Source organism: Triplophysa dalaica, chromosome 11 (assembly GCF_015846415.1).
Source record: "Triplophysa dalaica isolate WHDGS20190420 chromosome 11, ASM1584641v1, whole genome shotgun sequence".
NCBI lineage: Eukaryota > Metazoa > Chordata > Actinopteri > Cypriniformes > Nemacheilidae > Triplophysa > Triplophysa dalaica.
The window spans coordinates 4,635,975-4,654,142 of NC_079552.1; the positions used below are offsets into that span (position 1 = coordinate 4,635,975).

Consider the following 18,168-nt stretch of genomic DNA (forward strand, 5'->3'; position numbering starts at 1 on the left):
ACCGTGTTGCAGAGTCCGACACTGCAGGGCTCGCCCTTGAGGCCGGGGGGACCCATCGGTCCTGCTGCTCCGACTGACTCCCCCTGCACGAACATTAACACACACCGACAGCTGGCATTTAGAGACCCTGTCACCTAAAAAATTGTCATTTGACATCATGAAAATGCACATGAATACAAAAGAAGAGCCGGATGTAAATTTCTCAGACATTTGGAGCAAATGTTGAAAAACCTGGAATAATCGCCTATACAGAGGTGAGATGGGAGTGTAAAAAGGTCTTACTAGTAGTAGTAGTAGTAGAACATTTGTGCCGTAAACTTCTGTCTGTGCTGCATATGCTCACGTCATCAAGACGTGGATATAAATTATGAATTTGAAGGAACAAGCACCCTTGATCTTAATAAATACAAATGAATGTGTACGGTAACCTCATTTCCTTGATGATTCTTAAAGGTCCAGTGTGTAATTTTTTGGAGGATCTCTTTACAGAAATGCAATATAATATACATTTCTATGTCTTCATAGGTGTATTAAGACGGTACAAAATGAAACGTTATGTTTTCATTACCTTAGAAATGAGCTATTTCTAACTACAGTACATACTAAACACCGCAGGTCCCTCTACATCTTCATTCCACTAAACCAGTGGTTCTCAACTCTGGCCCGCGAGATCCATTTTCCTGCTGAGTTTAGCACCAACTCTGATAAAACACACCTGTACACGATAATCAGTGTCTTTAGGAATAGATGCGTTCAACTTAATGGGGTGCTGTGCAAATTATCGGCATTTAAAATTAAAGTACCGTTAGAGCGATTCACGTGCAGACTACTATTTTAATACGATGCACCAAGCAACCTGCCCATTCCTGCATTAAGTTGAACACGCATATTTCTGAAGACTTTTGATTAGCTTGTTCAGATGTGTTTTATCACAGTTGGGGCTAAACTCGGCAGGAAAATGGTTCCTTGCGCTGTACCAGTGGTTCTCAACTCTGGCCCGCAAGATCCATTTTCCTGCCGAGTTTACCCCCACCTGTGATATAAAACACCTGCACAAGCTCATCAGCGTCTTTAGGAATAGATGCGTTCAACTTAATGCTGCGCTGTGCAAATCTATCAGCGTATGACATTAAAGTACCGCAAGAACGATTCAAATGCGTAAGGAGCAATCTGCACTTGAATCGCTGTCGTGGTACTTTAATGGGATATGCCAAACAATCTGCGTAGCCCCACATTAAGTTGGGCACGTCTGTTGCTGATTAGATTCTTCAGGTGTTTTATCAGAGTTAGGGCTAAACTCTGCAGGAAAATGGATCTCGCAGGCTAGAGTTGAGAACCACTGCTCTATACAGATAAACAGCTCTAAAGAGTGCGTTTCGTTAATACGTGATCTCCTTCGGCAAACGAACGAAAACGTGATGACATCTCAGTTCTGTGTCAGCCACCGTAGTGCTTCGAAAGGGAGGGGTGGAGTGAGCCGTTGGTTGCAATTCAAAACATCACCAATAGATGCTGCTAGATACAATGGACCTTTAGGAATATTAACCTACATAATTCAAGGTTAATGTGAAGATATTTCATATATTCATATATATATATATATATATATATATATATATATATGTATATGTAATACAACACAGGCTTTTTTATCAAGTTGAACTTTCATCTTAATAGACATCAGGGCTTTAAGAGTATAAAATGTCAGACTTTTTTGAAGTCCAGCTCATTGAAAACATCACACACATTTCAGTTCAATATTTTTTTCCATAAAGGAAATCAGGTCTGAAGGGGCTAGTTCACCTTCTCTCCTTTCATCCCATCTCTTCCAGGCAGTCCTCGTTGACCGGGAGAGCCCTGGAAAACAAGAAAGATGAGACACGTTACCATCAGCTTTAGCAACTATTGGAAGGCCCCACCATTCTACATTTTACACCACAAACCCTACGGTTCACATCCCTTTGAAATAAAGGCAGATGCTTGTCAGCAGAAGCAGGTGCTGAGAACAGCTGATGTTGTTTTCTCCCTCACATCGAGAACTCAGATGTTCCTTTCTCCGCAAATTAATTTTCAGATTACCGATTGATTACTGATTGTGCGCAAAGCTATTTACAGCTTTGCATCCTCGTTTATTCTCTCTCTCTCTCTCTCTCTCTCTCTCTCTCTCTCTCTCTCTCTCTCTCTGCTGATGTGTGTGATGAGTGAAAAAAAAGAAAAAAAAGTGAAGTGCATGATTGAGGAAAATTATTCAATTTGAAACTTTTCCAGCACACGTGAGAGACGATCGGCTTTGCCAAACTCACTATCAGGGAGCTGAGATGTTGCAGGTGGTTGCCAGGGCACTTCTATGCAGTTGCTAAGGGGTTCTGGGTGGTTTCAGTGTGCTGCTATGTGGTTGGTTACTTAGTCAAGTCAAAGTCCTTATGATATTCTGGTTCCTTAATATGACTTCATCATTTATATATATATTTATATTATACTGTAGTACACCTCTACACAATAAGCGATATAATTGAAGATGCCATTCAGACGCAGCACAAACAACACATCAAATATTATTATACGTTTTTTTTAAAATACAAATAAAATAGTGATTTTCAAGGTAGCGCAAAAAACTGAAATGCTTTCTGCTGACCGCGTCTCCTGGAAGCCCCCGGAGTCCAATGGGACCAGGTGGACCCTCTTTTCCCTGTAAGACCACAAACACATATGCAGTATGAACCTTTTATAAAACGTACAGCAAGGTCACTAAAGAACATTTCTAGTAAAACTAAGATCACAGTGGCCGACTCCAACAGCTACAAAGAACAAAAACAGCCTTTGAAATGTCTTGCTGCAGTTACTTTGATTTTGCACCGACTGTGAAAATTTAAGCATTTCGACTGGTTGCTATTCTGAGAGGTCTCTCTCTGTGCCCTTAACTGAACAGAGGGCCAAAAATCTGGCGCTTTTTGTGACCCTGGTAACATGCCACAGCCAATTTAACCCAGCAGGAACTGGTTGCAATAAGCTGCCCGCAAAAAAGCTTTTGGTAGTAGTCGGTAAACCACAGAGATGACGGCAGAGTTGCTCTCCTGGCCTGGTTGACAATTTCCACATTAATACGATCACACTGGAGCAGAATGACTTTAAAGTGTTCTTTCCATCTTGGTCAAATAACAAGAGGAAGCGTTTAACTTTTGACCTGTCAACCATCGAGGCAGAGCCGCAGTTCAAGGAAACAGAAAGTTTGTACCTCGGGTCCTGGTGTCCCTGCTGGCCCAGGCAAACCGGTATCTCCCTTTATGAGAGTGATAACAGGTCAAAGAAAACAAAACAATACATTAGGACCGCAAAGTTGTGAGAGATATTTGGTCAAAATAATGCAAATTGTTAATCCTAAATATGCATTTACAGCATTGCAAAATATCAATATTGATATATCGTTAATAACCCTGAACCAGCCACATTATTTTAATCTCCTATCAAGATATTATTTTATATTTATATTGATTAAATATAAGAGCAAATTCTATAATGTGCATAAAGAAATTACTCTCATTGCAGAATATAAGGAACACATTACATTAGTCCTATAAATTACTGCTTGTTTTGTGACAATTATTTTACTTTTAAATGAGTAGTTTATAGTGAAAGTCAATATAAAAATAACTATTAATGACCTGAGCTTTAGCAAAAATCAATGTACCACAACATTCAAAATCAACATCTTTGTGCTTATGCCAAGAACGATATTTTTTCCTGTGATCCTTTGTTACGTTTAACGCTTAAAGCACAATGAAGTGTGAACAATCGAACACTGAGAAAAATCTGTAAAAAGACTTTTGAAAAAGATTTTCAATGTCACTCCTTAAAATACAACGCCTGACATGAAAACAGGGTCACAGTGTAAAACAGATGAAGGTAAAAAACTAAATAAATTGTAGAAACAAAGCATTATAGGAATAAAAATAGTACAGGATGAAATATTAAGCTTTTTTTGCTTGAATTATGCTCCATACACAGAATGAAATCTATCAGACAACAAGACTTATTAATACAGAGGAAGCAAAACACTGTTTAATTTTTTTAAACAGCATATGAAAACCTGTTCTTTATTAACCATTTGCTCTTCTGACCTGCATCATGTTAAAAGATTCTCTCACAGATTTAATTTACCTTTTGTCCTGGTAGGCCTTCAGGACCTTTTTCACCCTGTGAGAGAACAAAAAAAGAGAGGAAATAGCATGAAAACACATTTTCTAGAAGTCCAACAGCACAGCAAAACAGTTTCAAGGTCAAATCGGAACATTCTTTGTTCAATTATGCTTTTAACACATCTCAAAGTCCCTGCACTTACTGGTGTATGACAGCCCAGAACAGTGGAACACAAGGTGAGAAACTTTTTTTGATTTTTTTTAATAAATGTCTTTATTTGTTTCAAAGTGGTTTGTTGGATCATTTGACAGTATGTTATTTGTGGGCATTTACCAGATCTCCTTTCTGGCCTTTATCCCCTGCTTCCCCCTCATGGATTGGAGAGAGCGGGAGAGAAAAGAACATTAATGCATTGAACGTTTTTGATGAAGGCATATGGTTGAATATGAAGGACGCACACAGCAGGAGTTTGTTGATTGTGTGCAACACAGCATGTTAAAGTCTGAATTTAGACGAAAAACACATTCTAAAAATGTACACATTTATTACGCACATACCATGCATTAAACATTCAAAGTAAAGCGAGAGAGGCAAACTTACAGATCCAGTAGGAAGTCTCAGGCCATGGGCTGTCATAACCTAAATGAAGAAACACAAAACACTTTTCATTCATGTTCCAAAGTACAAACCACTTAAAGAGACGTAACAATTCACATTACAATGCATTTAAATGTCAAACTTGTTTTCCTTTGGATACATCCTAAGGCTACATGCTACATATGAAACCCAAATCAGTTATGGTCCAGAAACTGATCTCAGTACAGTGTTAACCTCCACCAAACTAGAAGTTTGACATCTTTCTTCTCAACTCTCTTTATGCAAGAGATTTGCACAAATCCAGGCCTTGTCAAATTTCAAATGGCAGGAACCTTTTACTACAACAAAAGCCACGTGAAATGACCCACCTCAAAGCATCATGGTGCTTAAAAGAGAGGCTGATTCTGAATCTGACGTCCCATTTATCCATTAACTACAAGAGCACGGCACATTAAATAGCCTGTCAATCATTCTAATGCTTCTCAGTCATCGGTGAAGGACGGCTTGTGTGGGATGTACCTGTTCAGTTACTGCGTTTCGCGCACTATAAAAAAACATTCAAGTTAAATAAAGATGAAAAACAGATTGTGACTTAAATACTTTAAAAGTTTTGAGGATGGAAGATTATTTAATCAACTTTAAAATGCTATGTTTATAACTTGTAAGTCGTTTAAACAATGATACTCACATGCTGATAAGCTAATGGCTTGACACACAAATAGAAGTTAACATACAAAGCATACAAAAAATGATAAAAAAGTATTTCATTAAAATACTGAGCATTACAACAGAAATCTCTCAAACTTTGTACAACACTTCTAAAGATAAATCACTTCATTGTTTTTCTCATTTTTGTGAGTCGCTTTGGATGGAAGCACCTGCTAAATGTTTCAATGCAAGCGTAAATAAATAAAGTGCTTTCTTTTGATTTCGTTGTCCAAACTAAGCTCTACTGTACATCGACTCGCACAGGTTTGATCTCAGCAAATCAGCTAATTACCATTTAACAATATACCGGAATGTAATTAAAATCTTGAAATGGGATTTAGGTTACAGTTGTTCAAAGATTTCTTTCTTGGCCATAAAAACAACGTTAATTAAGCATCTCTAATTAAAGGAGAACTAGCGCTCCATTCAGAGCCAACTACAATCACATTACAAGCTGACGAGGAAACCAGGAGAGACCAATCAAAGCTAGTTCATATTTGAGTCACCCGTCATCATAATTAGCCATTTCAGAACCAGAGCAAAGTAGCGATCGGATTCTTTGTTCTTTCCGGCTTCATGAATCTTTGTAAATTGGTTTTAAGGCGACCACGGTACCTCCACTTTTCCCATTTAGCTCTTAATTCACACAGCAGGCAACGGAAATTGATTTTGTGCCCCGCTGTCAAATCGCACCTTTCTTCTGCCCCTTTTGATTTAATTGACATCAACGACACCATTCCAAACCTTGCGAAAAGCTATCTGTGTGCCAGCTATCAACCTACCCCGTATTATTGCCCAATCAGAAAACATGAAGCCGATAGACTGGTCCAATAGAGCTGCACAGATGCAGTACAAAGGAACAGCTCATGAAAATAAAAAAAGCTATTTACAATTCATGACGCTTTAAGTATGGGTTTCGTTCGTGGACACAAACAAGTGGAGCAGCTCACAAAAGGTACACAAAATGATGACCAGGATCTGCAAAGTTTCATCACCCACAACAGAAGTAAACATGTAACATAATCTTTTGAACTCCATGGAAGAAAGAAAACCAAATTGAGAGTGACGTGATGGGAATAGCAGAATGTTTATTTCTGGCTGAACTATCCTTTCAACTTTTGCATATAGAAACCATGTTCTCAACATGGACCAAGAGAACTAAGAAAGAACATTAAGAAACTTTGAGACAGTCAGCACTCAAATAAATGGCTTCACCCTACCATGAAAATAATGCCATTATTTACTCAACATCATGTCAATTCAGACCTGCATACAATTGTGGAAACATATTGGTCTATTTTCAATAAGAAATGCAATACGCAAAATCGCAATGCAGTATGTAAAATGACAATGCAATTGTGTTTCTAAAAATACATTTTAAATAACATATATGCAAAATAAAGTGCAAAACTCAAATAAAAATTCAATTATATCAACACAAGTTTTGGTATGGTTTTTAAATAGATCTTTTTTTTTACGCTCATTAAGTTGCAAAATGAAGCTGCATTCCCGGATGGATTACATGTTTAAAATAGTCTAGTAAAACTGTACGAAATTAAAATTTATTTAAAATGTATTTTTCCTAAATGCATTAACATTAACAGGTTGAACATTTGGGATTGCATTTTCATTTACACACAGCGCGTTGGGTGTTGCAAAATTCAATGTGGACTTAAAATTGCATTTTGAGCTCGCCACGCCCCCGTACAGCGTCATTGTGTGAAGGCGGAGCCAGCATCGCTTGTTACGTGCATGGATGTGCTGCTAAAAACATTAAATCGCATGCACACGAATTGGAGCACAAAGACAAAAATGACTTGCGTGTTTACGTGTCTCTAGATGATAGAACTAGTAGCTACATTGCTAGAACATCTCATAGAGAATTCTCTGCCTTATCAAGCGGTGGGCTCGACTGTTGAATGTCTCATAATCACTATAAGTTGACTTTCTCAACCGCGTTTTCATCATGAACACATTTTGATTATTGTCTTTTTTTCAATCGTTCATAAATGGTCGATTTGTGAGACCACTCTTCAGTAACTGTACAATCCCAAACGCAATCCATCCGCGTGAAAAAACACCTGTCTGTACTGTGCTACTTTCCTGCTGGAGGCAGTGGAAGGGAGAGATTATGCACAAATATACATAAACATTGCCAAACTAGAGATCTGCCCCTACGAAAATGAACCTTGGTTTCTTATTCATCCGGACGCTGCAGTTCGGGCTGTGACAGATCCACTGTAACTCGATACCTGAAGTAACGGAAATGTTGCGCCACAAAAACAGTTTCTGAATGATTATGTTAAAATATTGACTCAGACAACAAATACAGAATGTGTTTATGATGAAAACATGTATGTGCTAGCGTTTTAACACTTTTATCATCTCTTCAGTCAAACGTGTTTTCAACACCTCAACACAACACTGGTTACGAGCGACGCTGGCTAACAAATTATAACTAGTGTAGGAACTGACAAATGTAATTGATATAATTAAATATTTATTTTCCTTTTGCACTTAATGTTGCATATATGTTATTTAAAAGGTATATTTAAATACACAATTGCATTATCATTTTACATACTGCATTGCCATTTTGCGTATTGGATTTCAAAGTTAAAATAGCTACCAATAATATTCCATAGAGTACATATGACAGCTTTGTATGACCAAAAGACCTAAATGTGTTATTTGAGGTCAAACAACTTCAAACCAATGAAAATGTACTTAACTTTCACAGAGAACTCGCTTGAAATGTCTTTAAATTGACATGTATAGACTTTATGACATGAGGGTATAGCGATAGTTCACCCAAAAATGAGAATTCCTTTATCATTTACATTTCATTTCAAACATGTATGACTTCTTTTCGGCAGAACACAAAAAATGTAATATTTTAGAGAATGTTGGTAACCAAACCACGGCGGTACCCGTTGTTCTATTACCAACCTTCTTCAAAATAACTTCTGTAGAAGAAAGTCAAACGGGTTTAAGATGACAAATAACATTTTTTTGGTTGAACTATCTCTTTAATAACGATTCAAGGATTGTTTCTGGACGAATTATATAATACTTTAATGTGTGATACTGTTTGCGTGATGGATTTGAAAGTGTAAGAACTTCTGACTGAGGCTCTGTGATACTCACTGGGCCCGGCAGTCCACGGGGGCCTTCTTCACCCTATATATAGATACACAAACACAAAGAACAATGAGTCAATGAACCATGGTGTTGTTTTGTTTCAACATCAGACAGTGCGCCCACGGACACCCTTAGGTCAGTCACTGACTGCCGAATGTCCAATGGCTTTGGAGTTTCATAACAAATAACCTACAGTCAAAGTAATGACCGGTGAATAGAGACATACACATATTACATACCTTTTGACCCTTTATTCCAAAGGCTCCTTCCAGTCCGGGTAAACCCTGTGGGGTGAGTTCACAAACAATCATAATGTCAACAAAACTCAAAAATATGATGCGTCTGTGAATTCCTTCAAAGATCTGTGAGCTTTAGACGATACATACAGGATCTCCTCTGTCGCCCTTTCGCCCATCTACTCCAGCGATGGCCGCTTCACCCTTCTCTCCCTGCAGAACAGCAATCACACACATGTGCTTATAAGGCATAAACATCCAGTTAAACTGTCAAACAACTTGCCTTATTGAATCTAAATGTCTTCCATAGGTATGCAAACGTTCTGTTGGTGATGTATGCAAACGCGGCATGTGCTATGAATTGAAACGGAACATGAAACTTGATGTTCTGTAACTCAATACATCATTGCACGCAGGTAGCGAAACTGGAATTTAATGGCCAATAGATGGCACTTTCTCACTGAAGATGAATTTCTGCATCACTCGCCCTGCTTTCATCTCGAGATGCCATACGCTCTCAAGGCAATGCAAACTGTGCATGTTTTATACCGGCGGATGAGACACTGAGCAGCTCACCCCTGCAGTTATTACTGTCTTCATCCAGTCTGAAACCAGCTTTAGTTTTGTATTCCCAATTACACAATAGTCAGTTTTTAATTAAAACAAATATCAATAACATCAATTAGAGAGAAAGAGAGAGAATAAAAGATATAGAGAGAGAAAGAGATAGAGATTTGACTAAACGCCAAATGATGCATGCATCTCACAATGCCTGTTCAAGTCATAAAATCAGCCTATTTTAAGGCAATCTAGATTTGTTTTCCTTTGAATTAACAGATGCAGTATTGCAATAAAAAATAAACACAACATAAGACGTGAAATAAATAATAAGAGGTGCAAAAAGTCTGTCAAATTTTCTCCAAGCAAAATGTGAAAGTTTAAATTTTTCTTTATAAGATATAAATAAATAAGGAATAAAAATACAAATGGAATATAAGATAAGAAATAAAATACAAAAAATAAATAAACATTTAAAACAAATCAAAATAATACAAAACATGCAAAAAAGTCTACTAGATTTTCGCTAAGCAAAGGGAACAAAAATTACACAAACTTAAATTTTTCTTGAAGCTGCAATTCATAACTTGTTAACAGCTGACTTCACAAACCTTTCTTTACATGGGTTGAAGTCAAACAACTTGAAACTCGCATTTCTTCCAAAATATTATAAGCTTGTGAATAAGAGTAAGGAATGAAGACAGTTTTGAACACAGTTTTATAGCACTAATTTACTTTATCTTTAACCAAAAAAGTTGCAGATTGTAGCATTGAAAAGGCTTGAAAAGAGTTCACACAAAAGATACCAGAGCACTTGTTCTAATGCCAAATCTCATCTCTGTTCCAGTTTGTAATTACCAGGGATCTGATCTATAGTACAGTACTAATCCCGGATGACTTTTAGCATTTGTCAGGAACACCTGTCAAGTATCCAGTATGTCTTGCTAATAACTTAAACACCTTCATAATCCTCAATGCTGTTGTATATGTGGGATGCCATGTAAATTATTCTGTTATTGCCTGTGCTGTGGCACTTTAAAAAGGAATATAAATAAGAATAATATACTTAATAAACATAAAAAGAAAAGGAAAGTTACAGTACAGTAATGCAAATGGGAAATCTGAGATTCTAAAGCAAATTTATAAAGCAGTAATCCGTAACTTTTGCCCCTATAGGACCATCAAACATAAAATGATGTGTTACTTTGTGTATCCTTACGTGAGCTGAAGTCAAATGACGTTTATATTAGCAGCTAAATTTGTAAATCATTATCTAAGCATCGCCATGTGAATAAGGTCAAGATAACGCTGTTAAACACTTATTTTATGTACTTGCTCAATAAGAAAATTTAGTTCACTTTAACACCCCAAAAGTTACAGATTGTAGCTTTATGGACAAATCCAGGTTCAGACTCATTCATCCCTCAAGTAAAGCAAAAACATATTGTGCTTCCAGTAATGCACTTATGTTGGAAGTCTGGTGGCTTTAAAGATTTAAACGTCTAGCTTGTATTCAAATGTAAGTGCTTACATTTGTGTATATATATTTGTGAATGCACTTTCGAAAATGTGTATTTGAACAATTATCCTAAAGCAATGCCTTAACCCGCAGTGTTCCATTCATAACAGCAGTACAGTGAACTTTTTTTGCGTTCTGCGATTCTGATCTTCAACAGAAGTCTAATCTAAATGTCAACAATGAATCAATTTCCAAATTCACCTCCAACTTCTTCCTTCAAACAAAACCTTCGAGGTGTATTTACATTAGGAGTAACGTGCACTTAAAAATAGCATCTCCTGCCAAACAAAGGCTGTCTGTTTATCCCACTAAGTGATTATGATGTGGATATTCTGACCTGTTGCCCACATCAGGAAGTGAAAGCTAAAATCTCGAGTGTGTTAAACACACTATGTGTGTATTCACTTCCTTACAAAAGCAGCAATTACTCAACTCTGAACTCTTGCACCACGGGCCTGTCGGAACGCACTCTGCGCCGTCAGGACAAACGTATGCAGATGCTAAACAGTCCTCACGCTGCCATCTCAGTCTAGTCACAGTCCACTGCCTACACGAAAGGGTGGAGATGATACACACACATCTCACAAGAGCAAATGGGAGCACCGCATACACATTGCTCCTTCCGCCTGAGCTCAAAGGTGCAGTGAAGCAAAGAGTGTCTCCCTCTGGTCCTCTTTGTCATGCGCTGGCTCACTCGGCTAACCCGGAGTAATCCCTGCTCGAACATTTTCAGGAAATGCTCTTGCTAAGGGAAAAGAGGGTCTTTTACGACCAGCTGATGATAGACGGTGAGCGGTGATGGGTAATTAAAGCTGCACAGAATGGACGGAGTATGAATAGCTCTGCTAAGAGCCTGCCGCACAATTGCTCTTCACACTTTGAGCTTCACTCATCTCGTTTTAAACGCATACGTACGCTGGAGACCAGGAAATGAAAGCACGGATGCTTTCAGCACCGCTGACTTTTAGAATATAAATTCTACATTGAAACACAATTTTCTAAGGCCAATTTGTCAGTTAACAATGTCCAACGGTGGATATTCACGCATAACAGGAAAATGACAATAAATGTCACTTCAACCAAGTTGATGTTGGATAACATTTTTAGGGATGGAAGTTGAACTGCTAAGTCTAATTTCATAGCCAGCTGGCACTACTATCCGGTTTTTAACACAAGGCTTAAGACTAGTCCCAGAATAAAATAAAAGTTTGAGCTTAACTGAAAATAAATAGCCCTAACATATCTTAAGATATGTCATTGCCATTGTTTTGTCTCAAGATACACACCAACAGTATTTTTATCTAAGGCTTTTTAATAAAAGTGACTTAATATCTGGCTTAAGCTAAGCCTTGTCTGTAAAACTGGGCCCATGTATGCAAGTTTTACACACTTTTTACGCAACAAACAAATGTACATTTTCATATGAGGTAAGAACAGTTCATGCTAGCTATTCCAAAAGAAAAAACTTGCTTACAGCATCTTTGCAATGACAGTAAAATATTTGTCTGACTGTGTATATACAGTATTGTCACCTGTTGCTCAAAAGCTTATGTCAAGCCAAGCAAATGAATGTGTCTGTAATAGTCTTTATACCTCACTGACTCAGTTTACATCATAAAACTACAGGCAAATTCTTGAAACACTATGTTTACCAATAATAAATCAGCATATACTGTCCTTGACTGAGGGGTTTTATCACCTCAGGCCTTTAACACACACGCTGCACACGCATACACACACACACGCACACACACATGCACACGCACACACACAGTGCAGTTGAATCATGACGTCTAATGCTTAAACACACTCATCTGCAGGGCAATACAACATCACTACAGCTCTACATAAAATATTACACTAAATATCAGGAAAACATGTCAAGGTCACATTTCACAAAATGCGTTAATACTTAAACTTAAATCTTACATTATATTTGTCAATGTAGCCCTCCTCTCAATTTTTATATTGTAATGTGTCCAGTTTTTACTCCTAATGTCAAAGGTGAACAAATTTGTTTCTTATGATTTTGGAAAATATGACCTATTTATGTTTACTGGTGTGAGACCTGTATATATCAAGGAATGTTTGAGGTTTAAAACAGTTAAAGATCTCAACATCTTCAGTGACGTGCTATTGGTTATAACAGAAACGTTATCAATAAAGACAAATAAAGTATACAATCTGTATTATAGACACTACTGTTTCTACGCTGTAAAAAAAGCCTGGTTATTTCAGTCTAGGGTTGGGTAAAACATAGACCGACACAACCATTGGGTCAAATTTAGACATTTTATAAGTAAATTTAAACCAACAGTTGCGTCTGTGCATATTTTACCAAACCTATGGGTTTAAAAAACAGAGCATTCAAGCTTCCGCATCCGACCCTATTTAGAATGGCTAACTTCTAATCTCCTAATATTACATATTAAAATATCCTAAATTAACATGAAGTACATCACTGTTATGTCTTAAGTTGTGCAGTTGGATGGTTGAATCAGCGTATACTGTACACAGCGAGTTCATTGCGTTCAGAACGACTCGCACACGAATGACTCATTTGAGCCGATTCATTTAAGCTATTGAACTTTTCAGTCACTAGCGATAATAAGAGATCATTAAATCATTTAAAGTGAACCACAAGTGTAAGCAAGATGTGAATGAGCTTTGCTCCTTTAGTTAGTTAATTCAGTTGGCTTTTGTGGGCTGAAAAGCTTTATTTGATTTAAAATCTGCTAGGTTGAATAACAGTATCGTTTTATATAACTTAATAATTGTCCTTTTCATCTAATTTTTAAAGAATATTAATATGTCAAAGTCACTTTGGTGAAACCACTTAAAGGTACGGTAGGCAAACGTGTGTGTTCAAGATCAGGATGGCATCACCTCCGCCTCAGTTTGAGCCGGGAAAAACCTGCATAAAACGATCTGATAATTTATTAAAACAAACTTAAGACATCCTCTAAAACCCAATCTCATCTTCTTCAAAGGTGCTGGGTGTATTTTTTTGGAGGATCTCTATACAGAAATGCAATTTTACAGTGCATAACTATGTTTTCAGAGGTGTATAAAGACCTAACATAATGAAGCGTTATGTTTTTATTACCTTAGAATGAGTTTTTTCAGTAGTGCTTTGAAAGGGAGGGGGGAGGCATTACGCATCCTCATCACTAGATGCTGATAAATTTCATACACTGGACCGTTAAGTGCAAATGTGTCATTTTTTGAGGATGTTCATATATTTGTATTGCAAAACACGACGGCAATTCAGATTAAGAGAATGATTTATAACCCTGAGGACGGAACAGTCACTGTTGACTGCGTACTATTCTTACTCGCTGGCGACCAGAAGTCCTTCAACATGAGAATGCAGTGTATCTTATACATCAGAGGAAGGTTAAAGGCTAGACAGACGGGGCCGTACGCCACGAAACCTGACAGCGCCGGATGTGCTCATGGATAAAGGAGCGGCATGTAAACACTCACTCTTGCTCTCTTTTAATTTATATCTTTATATTCTATATATTTATATTCATACACTGCAGTTGCCCCCGGTGAGATATGACACCCCTGGGCTTTATGAAAATTATTGCAAACCTTTTTGCTAAAGCACTGTTCATAATTACCATCTGTCAGGCTCAAGTCTGTGGAGCGTGTGTGTGTGCGCCCGTGTGGATGTTTAACATGCCGAGCAGACAGCCAGCGTTTCACTGAAGGAAGCCAATTGGTAGGATGAGAGCGTGTCCTTCCGTGTACCTGTGTGTTCTCAGGAGGACAGTTCTGGATAAATGCCGTATCTCACCTGACCGATAGACAGACACTACAGAATAGGCATCTCCAAGGCAATAGATTCATAGACCCGTGTGCCTTCATTGCCACCAGGCCCAGGAGAGTTTAACAGACAACACTTGTTCAAATGGTTAAAGGTCCAATGTGTCATTTGTAGAGAATCTATTGACAGAAATGCGATATAATATACATAATATACAGAGGCGAATGAAGACCTTGCATAATGAAGTGTTACGTCTTTATTACTGTAGAATGAGCTATTTCTATTAACACACACCGCGGGTCCCCTTTCATGAAATTCATCATGTTGTTTCTAAAGTAGTCCTAAACGCACAAACTGGTCTACAGAGCGCATTTCGTAAACACGTTATCTCCTTCAGCAAAGAAGCGAAAATGTACGACATCTTAGTTCTGTGTCAGCTACCATAGTGCTTCGAACGGGAGGGGTGAGCAGTGGAGTGAGCCTTTGGTTGCAATTCGCAACCTCACCGCTAGATGCCACTAAATTTCATACACAGGACCTTTACGTTACGTTTGTATCAGCTTTAAAAAGAAAAACTTTACCAAAAATAATACTTTTATCATCATTTACCCTCTGGTCATTTCGCATCTGTATGACTTTGTTTTACTGAACGCAAAAGTATATATTCTGGAATATTCTGGTAACCGAACAACGGCGGTACCCTTTCACTTCCATTGTACGGACACAAAACCCAATGTGGTTACCAACATTCTTCAAAATATCTTCAGCAGACGAAAGAATGTCGAAAATGACAGGAGCGTGAGTAATTGATGCCAGAATTAGCGTTTTGAGTGATTTAAGTTTTGATATGAGGAAGTATTAAAAAAACTAAAACGTGCAATACCTATCAATCCTAAAACACACAGCTTTATCTTACCTTAAGATCTTTAACATCACATGTTCCAGGTGGACCCTGCGTAAAAAAACAGAATTAAGTCACTTAATTTAGTCATTTCTAAACCAAAGGGATAAAACAGATCTGCTAGTGAACAAACAACAAATTCAACAGGCAATTCAGCTCCGAGATGCCAACCAGGACACAGCGTTCAATGCATATTATACTCTGCCGCCCACCACTGCAGCAACAACACCTGTAAATGTCCCCTTCAAAGGTCACTAGACACATCAGCTTAACTAAATATCCAGACAGATAAGAGCTCCCGGACTGCACATTCCCTGACACCCGGCAGTAAAAGAGAGAAGCAGGGACCGGGGGAGGCTGTGTGTGCCGCCGGGGGGCCGCGTCCCCACTACAGACGAGATGCGACTCATAAATGCCAGCTCCCAGGGACGGGAGCAAGGTTGGCACATGCCATGGAAATTATCGGGACGCTGCCATTTTCAAATGTCACTTCTCTACCGAGTCTCATGACTTTTCCTCACTTTATAACTGTCCTGTGATGAGGAATGATAGAGACTTACGGTGGGTGCCTGTGTACATGCACATCAAACTTAAGGGCCGGCTGAGTTTAGGATTTAGAAATGAAGTGCAATTTTTTCAAACAACTTGCGATTGACTTTGTAGTTTAATGAACTGTTAAGCGATCATTAAGTGTGGCAACGTATAAATCATTTCTTTTCCCCCGGAAGAAAGTTTGGATTCCTGCAAGGGTGTGAGATTGCAAATGACACATCTGGGATTCAAATTCTAATTAAAACCTGGAAATAAACAGAGATTTAGGAAAAAACTGATTAGAACTGAAGCAGCATTATGACATCATTTCAAGGTCGCTAACCAAGCACACGCACAATTGTGAGACAGTACAAAAAGCATCAAGGGTAACGTCCGCAACTGTTTTAAAAAGCAGTGCAGCCATAAATTATAACAGCAGATGTCTGATGAAGAACCCGCTAGAGGCCAAAACATGTTTTAATTCCAATGACGTTTCACATCTCTCTTGTGAGTGTTGAACCTTCTTTTCCAGAAAGAAAACTTTCTGACCAAATGAACCATTTTTATTACTTAGATGTCCATTAAAACACTCAAATGGTGATGAACACTGGCCTCATGTCTTTTTCACCTCTATATGTGTAGCCAAAACAACTAGCCGTGGGCAATGTAAATACACTAGAACCCCTAAAGCCACATGTAATTTAGAGCCTGTGGCGTGTGTAATTTTTACATCACACACACATTTCACATTGATTCCCGGGCTGAGATGAGATGACTATTTGTCAAGCCGTAAACTAGGGCCCCTTTGAGAGCCTCATCAGGTTCTTCAAAAACGTTTACGCATGCCACCGCTCTTAATGTGCCCCTCTGGGCCGCTTGAAATTGTGATTTGAAATGAAGAGCCACATGCGTGTGTGAAGGAGATTTCATGAAATCAATAGAAAAGATGAAATTCAGCTCATCTTTGAGGGGGGCTATAGTATAGAATATACACTATATGGTGAATTGGTATGCCCCCTTCTAAAGAACAGGTTTGAAAACTTTAGTCATTTCTGTGAGCACAAATGTTAATGATATAGCATATAATGCTATTGTAGAGAATCATGTGCTTGTAATTTTATACCTTTGAGAAAAACACTCATGGCACAAACCCATCAATGAATTGTATACAGGGCTACAGTCATTTCATTGTATGATATAGCGTTAATTTATGTTTGGATTGAAATTGCTGAAATAAGTACATGTTTATCAGAACAGGACATCCCAAAATGTTTTCCATATAGTGTATTTTAAAAAAAGTATACTTGTAGGTTGCGCTTTAGAGCCATTTGACCACACTTCATTCTGAAACCCATATCAGATGTACATTTTCATCACCTCTGACGAATGCAAATCTTATAAAAAACTATTCAGAGAAAGTTAATGGGCATCAACCCCATAAAAGCAGTTACTCTGTGTCAAAAGGACACTGAAATGGTTATGTTCAAAGCAGTTGTTTTGATAGAAGGAAAAAATATATATTTTTACTTTCAACATTATGTGTTCTTAAGACATTCCTTTTTAAAAGAAAATAAGTATCGCAGCAGTTTTTTTGGTTTTGATGTCTGAAAATGTGTACATTTTAACAGTTTTCTCATGAAGCCACATTAAGATCCCCTCATCTCTCTGAATGAATCATATAGGGCCTTAAAAATGTAGTTCCCAAAGACAAGTACAAGAATCTACGGTTCTGGAGTTACAGGTATACATTATTGAGCTTTAACCATTGGCATTAAATGCATCAAGGATTGCTAAAATTAACAGACTTTGCTTTAATCTCTGTCTAAAAATAAAATTATGATGCTGGCATACTCAAGTCAGTTTTTAAACCTTCTAATACGGCTCCAAATTTCAGCTGAAAAAAAAATGTTTTTACCTCCCTCAACAAATTCATTAATTACTTAATAACTATTCATCAGTGGCATTAAATATTTTGGCTTTTATCGCTACTGATGATGGTCTTGCTTCTGTAAAATTTAAAAAAGTGCCGGGGATCTCTGGCTGAAATGACACGTATTGACCCAACTAT

General features: G+C 37.8%; 1 protein-coding gene across 3 annotated transcripts in view; it reads right to left on the minus strand.

The window, feature by feature from the left end:
- LOC130432065 (collagen alpha-1(XIX) chain) overlaps positions 1-18,168 on the minus strand; it is a 123,250-nt gene that overhangs the window by 38,902 nt on the left and 66,180 nt on the right. For 2 of the 3 annotated variants that reach the window (XM_056761297.1, XM_056761296.1), the window contains exons 15-25: positions 15,585-15,620; positions 8,970-9,032; positions 8,823-8,867; positions 8,590-8,622; positions 4,738-4,776; positions 4,471-4,506; positions 4,159-4,194; positions 3,236-3,280; positions 2,636-2,689; positions 1,804-1,857; positions 3-83 (exon numbers count right to left, since the gene is read on the minus strand). In XM_056761297.1, the coding sequence (XP_056617275.1) occupies positions 3-83; positions 1,804-1,857; positions 2,636-2,689; positions 3,236-3,280; positions 4,159-4,194; positions 4,471-4,506; positions 4,738-4,776; positions 8,590-8,622; positions 8,823-8,867; positions 8,970-9,032; positions 15,585-15,620 (522 nt within the window). The remainder of the gene's footprint in view (positions 1-2; positions 84-1,803; positions 1,858-2,635; positions 2,690-3,235; positions 3,281-4,158; positions 4,195-4,470; positions 4,507-4,737; positions 4,777-8,589; positions 8,623-8,822; positions 8,868-8,969; positions 9,033-15,584; positions 15,621-18,168) is intronic. The other variant, XM_056761298.1, reaches the window with a different exon arrangement.